The 12,024-nt window shown below is 46.1% G+C and overlaps 1 protein-coding gene across 6 annotated transcripts in view; it reads left to right on the top strand.

Moving 5' to 3' along the window:
- The window catches only part of LOC110489553 (rho guanine nucleotide exchange factor 4), a 77,241-nt gene extending 69,273 nt beyond the window's left edge, over positions 1 to 7,968 (top strand). For 4 of the 6 annotated variants that reach the window (XM_036945712.1, XM_021562278.2, XM_036945715.1 and 1 more), the window contains 7 exons: positions 303 to 482; positions 2,220 to 2,452; positions 3,122 to 3,251; positions 3,478 to 3,609; positions 4,419 to 4,662; positions 5,278 to 5,355; positions 7,275 to 7,968. In XM_036945712.1, coding sequence (XP_036801607.1) covers positions 303 to 482; positions 2,220 to 2,452; positions 3,122 to 3,251; positions 3,478 to 3,609; positions 4,419 to 4,662; positions 5,278 to 5,355; positions 7,275 to 7,432 — 1,155 coding nt within the window. In that variant the 3' untranslated portion in view covers positions 7,433 to 7,968. Of the gene's footprint in view, positions 1 to 302; positions 483 to 2,219; positions 2,453 to 3,121; positions 3,252 to 3,477; positions 3,610 to 3,791; positions 3,841 to 4,418; positions 4,663 to 5,277; positions 5,356 to 6,399; positions 6,451 to 7,274 lie in introns of those variants that run through there. The other 2 variants (XM_036945713.1, XM_036945714.1) reach the window with 2 other exon arrangements.
- The last annotated feature ends 4,056 nt before the right edge of the window (positions 7,969 to 12,024 follow it).

Raw genomic sequence — 12,024 nt, 5'->3', positions numbered from 1 at the left:
GTTCAGACTACAGCCTCTCAGGTCAGACTACAGCGTCTCAGTTTAGACTACAGCGTCTCAGTTCAGACTACAGCCTCTCAGTTCAGACTACAGCGTCTCAGTTCAGACTACAGCCTCTCAGTTCAGACTACAGCATCTCAGTTCAGACTACAGCGTCTCAGTTCAGACTACAGCGTCTCAGTTCAGATTAGGGCATCTCAACTTTCAACTTGATTATTTCTAGGAATTATTAACATATTTGACAGAGTAAAATCAGATAGACCTCTGTATAATCTACTACATGGGTCTACTGTTCCTCTCAGGGTTACATCAAGCAGTGCCGTAAGAGGATAGACATGTTCACAGAGGAGCAGCTGCTGTGTATCTTCGGAAACATCGAGGACATCTACCGCTTCCAGAAAAAGTTCCTGAAAGGTCTGGAGAAAAGGTTCAACCAGGAGCAGCCGCACCTCAGCGAGATCGGATCCTGCTTCCTTGAACATGTGAGTAGTGTTCAACACTGTCACACCCTGACCATAGTTTGCTTTGTATGTTTCTATGTTTTGTTTGGGTCGTCATCCAAACCTTGGGGATGGTACCAGATATAATGGTCAGGTTGGGGGGGAGTACATGGGTCGTCATCCAAACCTTGGGGATAGTATCATATATAATGGTCAGGTTAGGGGGAGTACATGGGTCGTCATCCAAACCTTGGGGATAGTTCCAGATAGTACCAGATATAATGGCCAGGTTAGGGGGAGTACATGGGCCTCCTTCCAAACATTGGTGATAGTAACAGATATAATGGTCAGGTTAGGGGGAGTACATGGGCCTCCTTCCAAACATTGGTGATAGTAACAGATATAATCATCAGGTAGAAAACATGGCTTAAATGATTCAGCAATCAATGGGGCAGAGAGCTGCAGCAAAACAATGGATCGAGCATATCTGCCCAAGGGGATTTTCTTTTACGTCAATCTTAAGCAAGGCATCAAGCACATCAAAGATAGTAAGTTGTTGAAATTGAATCAACGTTGATGGGTTAACCGCTGAGTCGGCTAGAGGCAGCCAGAGGGAAGAGTATTCGATTGACTGACCGGGGTCAATTAAACCACCGTTTCTTTCAAATAAAAAAGCCTGCAGAGATAAAATGCAGACTTAAAGCATCTGTAGTGGCTAAATTGTCCAATAGAATTGTCCCAAATTCCATTCTAATGCTTTAGCCGCGATGGAGATTGGTGAAATGTTAGTCTTGACGCAGACAAATCGAATGTCCAGAGTTTTGATTCAAGTTGGCTAATTGACTAACCGGGTATCTGCATTGTGTCCTGCCACCCACCACCCGTCAAACCCTCTTTTACGCTACTGCTGCTCTCTGTTCATCATATATGCATAGTCACTTTAACCATATCTACATGTACATACTACCTCAGCCTGACTAACTGGTGTCTGTATGTAGCCTCGCTACTGTATATAGCCTCTACTGTATATAGCCTCTTTACTGTATATAGCCTCGCTACTTTTATAGCCTCGCTACTGTATATAGCCTGTCTTTTTACTGTTGTTTTATTTCTTTACTTACCTATTGTTCACCTAATTTCCTTTTTTTTGCACTATTGGTTAGAGCCTGTAAGTAAGCATTTCACTGTAAGGTCTTGTATTCGACACACGTGACAAATAAACTTTGATTTGAAAAATCATACTCCATTCATTTGTCATTCTTCTGGATACAAAAATGTACAGAACATTTTCTACCAAAATGAATTCTGATCATTCAACTAAAGAAACAAACAGCATGGTACACAAGTCTAAATACTGTGTGCTGCCGTTCCAGTCCCTCCCAGTTGGCCTCTGAGCTTCTCTGCCTTTTAACCTTATTCTCCATCGGCCTGTAGAGGGGGAACACACACTTTACAGGGGATTAATGGCAAACACCCACACGACAGAACTGCATCGTGAATTGGAAACATGCTAATAAACAACAGGACCTATTTGTCTCCTGCGGCATGACTTATTCCATTCTTCTCAGTTAGGATGCCAGAGTCAGACAGAACTTGCTTAGTCATGGAGAAGATAAGGAGGAATTTGTACGATTCAGTGCATTTACCGTTTTCCAAAATGTAGAAGGATCACCAGCAGTTTACGTTAGGGATCCAAGTCAAGAAACCTCTCTAGAGCCTAATTTTCATTGTTTCAAACCGCCATGTTTACGCGTCCTGTCTCTTCCTCTCCCTCCTCAGCAAACAGACTTCCAGATCTACTCGGAGTACTGTAACAACCACCCCAACGCCTGTGTGCAGTTGTCCAGGCGGATGAAGACCAACAAGTACGTGTTCTTCTTCGAGGCTTGTCGTCTGCTGCAGAAGATGATTGACATCTCGCTGGATGGGTTCCTGCTCACGCCCGTTCAGAAGATCTGCAAGTACCCTCTGCAGCTGGCCGAGCTACTGAAATACACCAACCCCCAGCACAGGTAAGTACCCTCTGCAGCTGGCCGAGCTACTGAAATACACCAACCCCCAACACAGGTAAGTACCCTCTGCAGCTGGCCGAGCTACTGAAATACACCAACCCCCAGCACAGGTAAGTACCCTCTGCAGCTGGCCGAGCTACTGAAATACACCAACCCCCAACACAGGTAAGTACCCTCTGCAGCTGGCCGAGCTACTGAAATACACCAACCCTCAGCACAGGCAAGTACCCTCTGCAGCTGGCCGAGCTACTGAAATACACCAACCCCCAGCACAGGTAAGTACCCTCTGCAGCTGGCCGAGCTACTGAAATACACCAACCCCCAGCACAGGTAAGTACCCTCTGCAGCTGGCCGAGCTACTGAAATACACCAACCCCCAGCACAGGTAAGTACCCTCTGCAGCTGGCCGAGCTACTGAAATACACCAACCCCCAGCACAGGTACTGTAAACCAGCACACTCATTCTACTGTACAGTCTAACCTACAGCTAATTCACTTACAGCAGTGGTACTGACACTGATAATATATTTAGTTATTCTCAGATTGTAAATTGGCAGCCATGTTAGTGACTTTTATATAAAACAAAGTTTTTATAAGATACAGTGTGATGTGAGAGAGAAAGGAAGTAGAGATAGAGGCATAGAGTCTAACATGGTCATCTGGGATCAGGGACTATAGGGACGTGGAGGCTGCCTTGAACGCCATGAAGAACGTGGCCAGGCTGATCAATGAGAGGAAGCGACGCCTGGAGAACGTCGACAAGATCGCTCAATGGCAGCGCTCCATAGAGGACTGGGAGGTGAGGAACAGTGCATCATGGGTCATGGAACAGAATCCATGACTAGGGGTCAGGTTTTTTTCTGACCAGGTGACTTGATCTGGAAACCAGGCCTGAAGTCAGGACCAACTCCGGGCCCTAGCTATACAATACACATCTGTTGGATGAACAATCTCTGTATCTCATGCCCCCCTGTATCTCTGCAGGCTCTAACATATATTTCTTGTGTGGGTTTGACCATGGTCAGGGAGAAGATATCCTCAGTAAAAGTTCAGATCTGATCTTCTCTGGAGAGCTGACGAAGATCTCCCAGCCTCAGGCTAGGAGCCAGCAGCGCATGTTCTTCCTCTTCGACCACCAGATGGTCTACTGCAAAAAGGTGAGCAACGCTGTTAAAAACTCCAACCCTTCCCTGACCATGTACGCCTTAGGGCTAGTAACACTTCCCTGTATCCCTCTAGGACCTCCTTCGCAGGGACATGCTAGGCCCTCCTGCGCAGGGACATGCTAGGAACTCCTGCGCAGGGATATGCTAGGACCTTCTGCGCAGGGACATGCTAGGACCTCCTGCGCAGGGACATGCTGTACTGTTAGGGTTAGAAACACTTCCCTGTATCCCACTAGGACCTCCTGCGCAGGGACATGCTAGGACCTCCTGCGCAGGGACATGCTAGGAACTCCTGCGCAGGGATATGCTAGAACCTTCCGCGCAGGGACATGCTAGGACCTCCTGCGCAGGGACATGCTGTACTGTTAGGGTTAGAAACACTTCCCTGTATCCCACTAGGACCTCCTGCGCAGGGACATGCTAGGACCTCCTGCGCAGGGACATGCTAGGACCTCCTGCACAGGGACATGCTATGCCCTCCTGCGCAGGGACATGCTAGGCCCTCCTGCACAGGGACATGCTAGGACCTCCTGCACAGGGACATGCTAGGACCTCCTGCACAGGGACATGCTAGGCCCTCCTGCACAGGGACATGCTAGGCCCTCCTGCACAGGGACATGCTAGGACCTCCTGCGCAGGGACATGCTAGGACCTCCTGCACAGGGACATGCTGTACTGTTAGGGTTAGTAACACTTCCCTGTATCCCTCTAGGACCTCCTGCTCAGGGACATGCTAGGACCTCCTGCGCAGGGACATGCTGTACTGTAAGCGTTAGTAACACATCCCTGTATCCCACTAGGACCTCCTGCGCAGGGACATGCTGTACTGTAAGGGTCGTATGGACATGGACCAGATGGAGGTGGTGGATGTGGAGGACGGGAAGGAGAAGGACTTCAACGTGTCGGTGAAGAACGCTCTGAAACTGTGCTCGCTGGCGGGTGACGAGGTCCACCTGCTGTGTGCCAAGAAGCCTGAGCAGAAACAACGCTGGCTCCGAGCCTTCCAGGACGAGAGGAGGCAGGTGCAGCACGACCGCGAGACAGGTGAGGAGACGCCGCCCCGTTGCCTTAGGGATAACTGTCAGTTAACCGTCTCTGTCATGGTTGTACGCCTCCGTTTGAAAAAAGGTATGCGATGAACTGCCGACCTGTGTTATTGCTAGTCAGCTTAAAGCCACTGGCTGTGCTTCCTTTCCTGTTTAGTCAAATGTGAGTTTGGCCCTCCTGTCTCTCTAATGCTGCAGTAGTAGTTGAAACAGCTGTTGGGGCTGTGGTCAGAGAACCACCAGGAAGAGAAGGGTATGCTAATGTCTCAGAGTGTCATTGATCCCTCGGATAAACAGGCAAAAGGCCCATCAATCCATCTCAGCTGTCCGCTTCGCTTCTCTGACGTAGTCTCAGGGTTTTGTCTGGGATTTGTCATGTGTGGAGGGTTCTGGTTGGAAATTCAGTGGGCTCTTTCTCTGAGGCTGTCTGCCTTCCTAACCCTGATCCCCCTGGAAAACAAAGCATATGGATGCTCCTGAAACGTTCTCATCCAACAATCTGGTCTTGTGTTATTCTGTTCACTCTGAAAAGCTGGGTATTGATAGGTGGTCCTGGCAGAATGAATCTGTGATATCCACAATGACCTATGCCCTATGTGGTTTCCACCTCCAGGATTCTCTATCACTGAGGTCCAGAAGAAACAGGCCATGCTCAACGCCTGCAAAAGCCATCCAGCTGGGAAGCCCAAAGGTATGTCTGGGTAATGTAGTCCTTAGGGGGTTATGTTGAATATGGTTGCATGGCAGGAAAACTAAATTTCCCTTTGGGAGGTTTAGGTTTGGCTGTGTGGATGGGTACGTGTCAAAGGTTTGATCTACAGTACCAGTCAACAGTTTGGACACCTACTCATTCAGTAGGTGAATGACAGACACCTACTAATACCTACTCACCTACTCATAACACATATGGAATCATGTAGTAACCAAAAAAGTGTTAAACAAATCAGTTAGTCACCTGGAATGCATTTCAATTAACAAGTGTGCCTTGTTAAAAGTACATTTGTTGAATTTCTTTCATAAAAGGAAGATAGTCCTATTTGGTAAAAGACCAAGTCCATTTTATGGCAAGAACAGCTCAAATAAGCAAAGAGAAACGACAGTCCATCATTACTTTAAGACATTAAGGTTAGTCAATCCAGAAAAGTGCAGTCACAAAAACCATCAAGCGCTATGATGAAACTGGCTCTCATGAGGACCACCACTGGAAAGGAAGTCCCAGAGTTACCTCTGCTGCAGAGGATAAGTTCATTAGAGTTAACTGCCCCTCAGATTGCAGCTCAAATAAATGCTTCTCTGAGTTAAAGTAACAGGCATCTCAACATTAACTGTTCAGAGGGGACTGTGTGAATCAGGCCTTCATGGTCGAATTGCTGCAAAGAAAATACTACTAAAGGACACCAATAATAAGAAGAGACTTGCTTAGGCCAAGAAACACCAGCAATGGACATTAGACCAGTGGAAATCTGTCTTTTGGTCTGATGAGTCCAAATTTTTGATTTTTGGTTCCAATCGCCGTGTCTTTGTGAGATGCAGAGTAGGTAAATGCATATGTGGTTTCCACCGTGAAGCATGGAGGAGGAGGTGTGATGTGTGGGGGTGCTTTGCTGGTGACACTGTCTGTGATTTATTTAGAATTCAATGCACACGTAACCAGCATGGCTACCACAGCCTTCTGCAGTGATACGCCATCACATCTGGTTTGCACTTAGTGGGACTATCATGTGTTTTTCAACAGGACAATGAACCAACACACCTCCAGGCTGTGTGAGGGCTATTTGACCAAGAAGAAAAGTGATGGAGTGCTGCATCAGATGACCTGGCCTCCACAATAACCTGACCTCAACCCAATTGAGATGATTTGAGATGAGTTGGACGGCAGAGTGAAGGAAAAAACAGCCAACAAATGCTCAGCATTTATGGAAACTACTTCAAGACTGTTAGAAAAGCATTCCAGATTAAGCTGGTTGAGAGAAAAGGGTGGCAAAGGGTGGCTACTTTGAAGAATATAAAATATATTTTGATTTGTTTAACACTTTTTTGGTTACTACATGATTCCATATGTGTTATTTCTTCACTATTATTCTACAATGGAGAAAATAGTAACAATAAAGAAAACCCTTTGAATGAGTCGGTGTGTGACTGGTACTGTAGGTCAACATTGAAATGGTATTTTGGTATTTCATTAGGATGCCCATTAGCTGTTGTGAAAGCAGCAGCTACTCTTCCTGGGGTCCACACAGAACATGACTCATGACATAATATAGAACAGCTCAAGGACTGAACTGCAAACACACACTGTACTGTGCATTTAAAAAACCCTAGTCTCTCGTCACAGCCTTGACATTAACATGTTGAAAATTAAGTCTCTGATTTAGTTCTGGGTGCTGAGATTACTCTGTTCTCCTCTCCCCAGCAGTGACCCTTAGATTACTGACCCCCCCCCCCCTCTGTTCTCCTCTCCCCAGCAGTGACCCTTAGATTACTAACCCTCCCCCTCTGTTCTCCTCTCCCCAGTGGCGACCCTTAGATTACTAACCCTCCCCCTCTGTTCTCCTCTCCCCAGCAGTGACACAGAGATTACTAACCTCCCCTCTGTTCTCCTCTCCCCAGCGATGACACGGCCCTATTGTGACTTCCTGCTCCGTCAGAAGCAGCCATCTCTGCCCAGCAGGGTTCCCCAGCAGCAGGTCTTCATGCTGGCTGAGCCCAAACGAAAGGCAACCACCTTCTGGCAAAACATTGGCAGACTAACGCCTTTCAAGAAGTGAACCGCCAAAGGAGAGGAGAGCTCTCCGCTCGTGCCTGAACTTAACTTTTTATGCCAGATGCTCGTTTTTTTATTATATATATATATATGTATACATAATCCTATCCTAATTGATATACTGATATCGTGAAAGATTATTACAATGATATTTTCTTCTTTGAGAAAGCACTTTATAGGTTGGTTACAATTAGACTTGGGAATGGTTCTTCCGGACATTGTGTGTATATATACATGTTGGGAGACCGTCACGAGGACTATTATACCTGCAACTGCAACCAACAACCGATTGGTTCCACTACTGCTGCGTGATCATGTGACTGACTGCCTGTGAGGCTCCTCTTTATGAAAGACGTTGACTGGCGACAGCAAAATGTGACATTTTTTCCCCCCCATTGTTTTTGTTTTCCGACTAAATGCCAACTGTTCACAATGCCAGAAACATGTTACTTTTGCATTTAAGTTTCTTTCTGGAACAAAAAAAAAAGGTGAAAAATTGTGATAAAGGTTTATTGTACTTCTCTCTGTACAAAAAAAAAATGTTTTCCTGGTTTATTTTAATTATTTAATAAGAGTCACACGCCTAACCTTTGAACTTTCCCAAACTCGGTCCTCTGGACCCCAAGGGGTGCACATTTTGGTTTTTGCCCCTAACACTACACAGCTGATTCAAATGGTCAAAGCTTGATGATTATCAAAAACTAAACATGTACCCCTTGAGGACTGAGTTTGGGATCCCTGCCTTACCCTGTGCGTCATTAACTTCTTAATGGAAGTGCCATCTGAAGAGTGTACGGATGCTTTGAAACACACAGTATGAAGAGTACTGTTTTACCTTTATAAACCCCTACATTTACATTCATTTAGCAACACATTTTCAGATTCTACAGGTACGGTATTCTCAAAATGAGGCTGGATTGAAGAGGTGCAACTGCACTTTTGTTTCCCATTGGAACGCTGTCTGTCTGTGACACCTTCCAGAAGTGTTCATTTACAGGTGAATATTCAGGGTTTCTGGCAAGACAAAGTTGTCTGTTGTGACCAAAAAAATAAATGCGTGTTCACGCTGATGAAGAGACTACAGGCTCCCTTGTATTCCTGCTGGTGAGGAGACTACAGGGAGCTTGTATTCCTGTTGATGAGGAGACTACAGGGAGCTTGTATTCCTGCTGGTGAGGAGACTACAGGGAGCTTGTATTCCTGTTGATGAGGAGACTACAGGGAGCTTGTATTCCTGTTGATGAGGAGACTACAGGGAGCTTGTATTCCTGCTGGTGAGGAGACTACAGGGAGCTTGTATTCCTGTTGATGAGGAGACTACAGGGAGCTTGTATTCCTGCTGGTGAGGAGACTACAGGGAGCTTGTATTCCTGTTGATGAGGAGACTACAGGGAGCTTGTATTCCTGTTGATGAGGAGACTACAGGGAGCTTGTATTCCTGTTGATGAGGAGACTACAGGGAGCTTGTATTCCTGCTGATGAGGAGACTACAGGGAGCTTGTAATCCTGTTGATGAAGAGACTACAGGCTCCCTTGGATTCCTGCTGGTGAGGAGACTACAGGGAGCTTGTATTCCTGTTGATGAGGAGACTACAGAGAGCTTGTATTCCTGTTGATGAGGAGACTACAGGGAGCTTGTATTCCTGTTGATGAGGAGACTACAGGGAGCTTGTATTCCTGCTGATGAGGAGACTACAGGGAGCTTGTATTCCTGTTGAAGAGGAGACTACATGGAGCTTGTATTCCTGTTGATGAGGAGACTACAGGGAGCTTGTATTCCTGCTGATGAGGAGACTACAGGGAGCTTGTATTCCTGCTGATGAGGAGACTACAGGGAGCTTGTATTCCTGTTGATGAGGAGACTACAGGGAGCTTGTATTCCTGTTGAAGAGGAGACTACATGGAGCTTGTATTCCTGTTGATGAGGAGACTACAGGGAGCTTGTATTCCTGTTGATGAGGAGACTACAGGGAGCTTGTAATCCTGTTGATGAGGAGACTACAGGGAGCTTGTATTTCTGTTGCTGAGGAGACTACAGGGAGCTTGTAATCCTGCTGATGAGGAGACTACAGGGAGCTTGTATTCCTGTTGAAGAGGAGACTACAGGGAGCTTGTATTCCTGTTGATGAGGAGACTACAGGGAGCTTGTAATCCTGTTGATGAAGAGACTACAGGCTCCCTTGTATTCCTGCTGGTGAGGAGACTACAGGGAGCTTGTATTCCTGTTGATGAGGAGACTACAGAGAGCTTGTATTCCTGTTGATGAGGAGACTACAGGGAGCTTGTATTCCTGTTGATGAGGAGACTACAGGGAGCTTGTATTCCTGCTGATGAGGAGACTACAGGGAGCTTGTATTCCTGTTGATGAGGAGACTACAGGGAGCTTGTATTCCTGTTGAAGAGGAGACTACATGGAGCTTGTATTCCTGTTGATGAGGAGACTACAGAGAGCTTGTATTCCTGCTGATGAGGAGACTACAGGGAGCTTGTATTCCTGCTGATGAGGAGACTACAGGGAGCTTGTATTCCTGTTGATGAGGAGACTACAGGGAGCTTGTATTCCCGTTGAAGAGGAGACTACATGGAGCTTGTATTCCTGTTGATGAGGAGACTACAGGGAGCTTGTATTCCTGCTGATGAGGAGACTACAGGGAGCTTGTATTCCTGTTGATGAGGAGACTACAGGGAGCTTGAAGATTCCAGGGAAATACAGTGTATTCAGAAAGTATTCAGACCCCTTACCTTTTTCCACATTTTGTTACGATTGCCATATTCTAACATGGATTAAATAAATAAACATTCCTATCAATCTACACACAATACCCTATAAAGACGAAGCAAAAACAGGTTTAGGTTTTTTTGCAAATATATTAAAAAAAGATATTAAAAACCAACTACTGGTTGATTGTGGCGGGCCGGGCGCAGTGCACGCTAACCAAGGTGTTTCCTCCGATACGTTGGTGCGTCTGGCTTCCGGGTTGGATGTGCACTGTGTTAAGAAGCAGTGTGGCTTGGTTGGGTTGTGTATCGGAGGACGCATGACTTTCAACCTTCGTTTCTCCCGAGCCCGTATGGGAGTTGTAGCGATGAGATAAGATAGTAGCTACTAACAATTGGATACCACGAAATTGGGGAGAAAAAGGGGGTAAAATGTTAAAATAAAATAAAAATGTAAAGGCCAGAACCTACGAACAGTGGCTAGTCCTCTTCTGGCTGTGCCCGGTGGAGATTTTAAGAGTACATGGCCATTAAGGCTAGATTGTTCTTCAAGATGTTCAAAAGTTCATAGATGACCAGCAGGGTCAAATAATAATAATCACAGTGGTTGTAGAAGGAGCAACTCAAGATTAAATGTCATTTGGATTTTCATAGCTGAGCATTAATCATTTGTTTAGTTATCATGTTTGTGATATTATAATGTAATGTGTTCAATGGAGTTGAGGTCAGGGCTCTGTGCAGGCCAGTCATGTTCTTCCACACCGATCTCGACAAACAATTTCTGTATGGACCTCGCTTTGTTTACGGGGGAATTGTCATGCTGAAACAGGAAAGGCCTTCCCCAAACTGTTGCCACAAAGTTGGAAGAAAACAATTGTCTAGGTTGGCATTGTATGCTGTAGCGTTAAGATTTCCCTTCACTGGAACGAAGGGGCCCGAACCATTCCTCCTCCACCAAACTGTACAGTTGGCACTATGCATTGGGGCAGGTAGAGTGCCATATGGTGAAGCTTGATTCATCACTCAAGAGAATGCATTTCCACTGCTCCAGAGTCCAATGGCGGCGAGCTTTACACCACTCCAGCCGACGCTCTGTAGTGTTCAACCATGGAAACCCATTTCAGGAAATTCCAGACAAACGGTTCTTGTGCTGATATTGCTTCTAGAGGCAGTTTGGAACTCGGTAGTGAGTGCTGCAACCGAGGACAGATGATTTTTATGCACTTCAGCACTCGGCGGTCCCGATCTGTGAGCTTGTGTGGCCTACCACTTCGCGGCTGAGCCGTTGTTGCTCCAAGACGTTTCCACTTCACAACAACAGCACGTACAGTTGCCCGAGGCAGCTCTAGCAGGGAAGAATTTTGAATAAGGTGGCATCCTATGACGGTGCCATGTTGAAAGTCACTGGGCTCTTCAGGAAGGCAATTTTACTGGCAATGTTTGTCTATGGAGATTGCATGGCTGTGTGCTCGATTTTGTACACCTGTCAGCAACGGGTGTGGCTGAAATAGCCGAATCCACTAATTTGAAGGGGTGTCCACATACTTTTGTTCATGAAGTCCCCCACTAATACTTAAATACATGTAATTTTGTTCTTGAAACATTTAATTTAACTACTGTAGAATTTCATTAATTCTTATGGAGGACTGCTCCTACAGGGGACTGCCAATATGGCCGACCGGTGGCTTCTAAACCTCTCAATCACTGAGGTATAATAAGAGGTGGAGACTGCGTCCAAGATGTCCGCGGTTATTTTCAAGGTATTCTATTCACGTTCAAATACGCAGATTTATGGACCATCTCTATCCGGGTTGCATTTGGTTTATACGGACCGACATCAATGTGCACTAACAGTCAGTGCTGCACACAGGGAGCACC

This window comes from Oncorhynchus mykiss, chromosome 15 (assembly GCF_013265735.2).
Source record: "Oncorhynchus mykiss isolate Arlee chromosome 15, USDA_OmykA_1.1, whole genome shotgun sequence".
In the NCBI taxonomy this organism is placed as follows: domain Eukaryota; kingdom Metazoa; phylum Chordata; class Actinopteri; order Salmoniformes; family Salmonidae; genus Oncorhynchus; species Oncorhynchus mykiss.
Note: the sequence above shows the minus strand (reverse complement) of the source record. Positions and strands in the feature narration are given on the sequence as shown.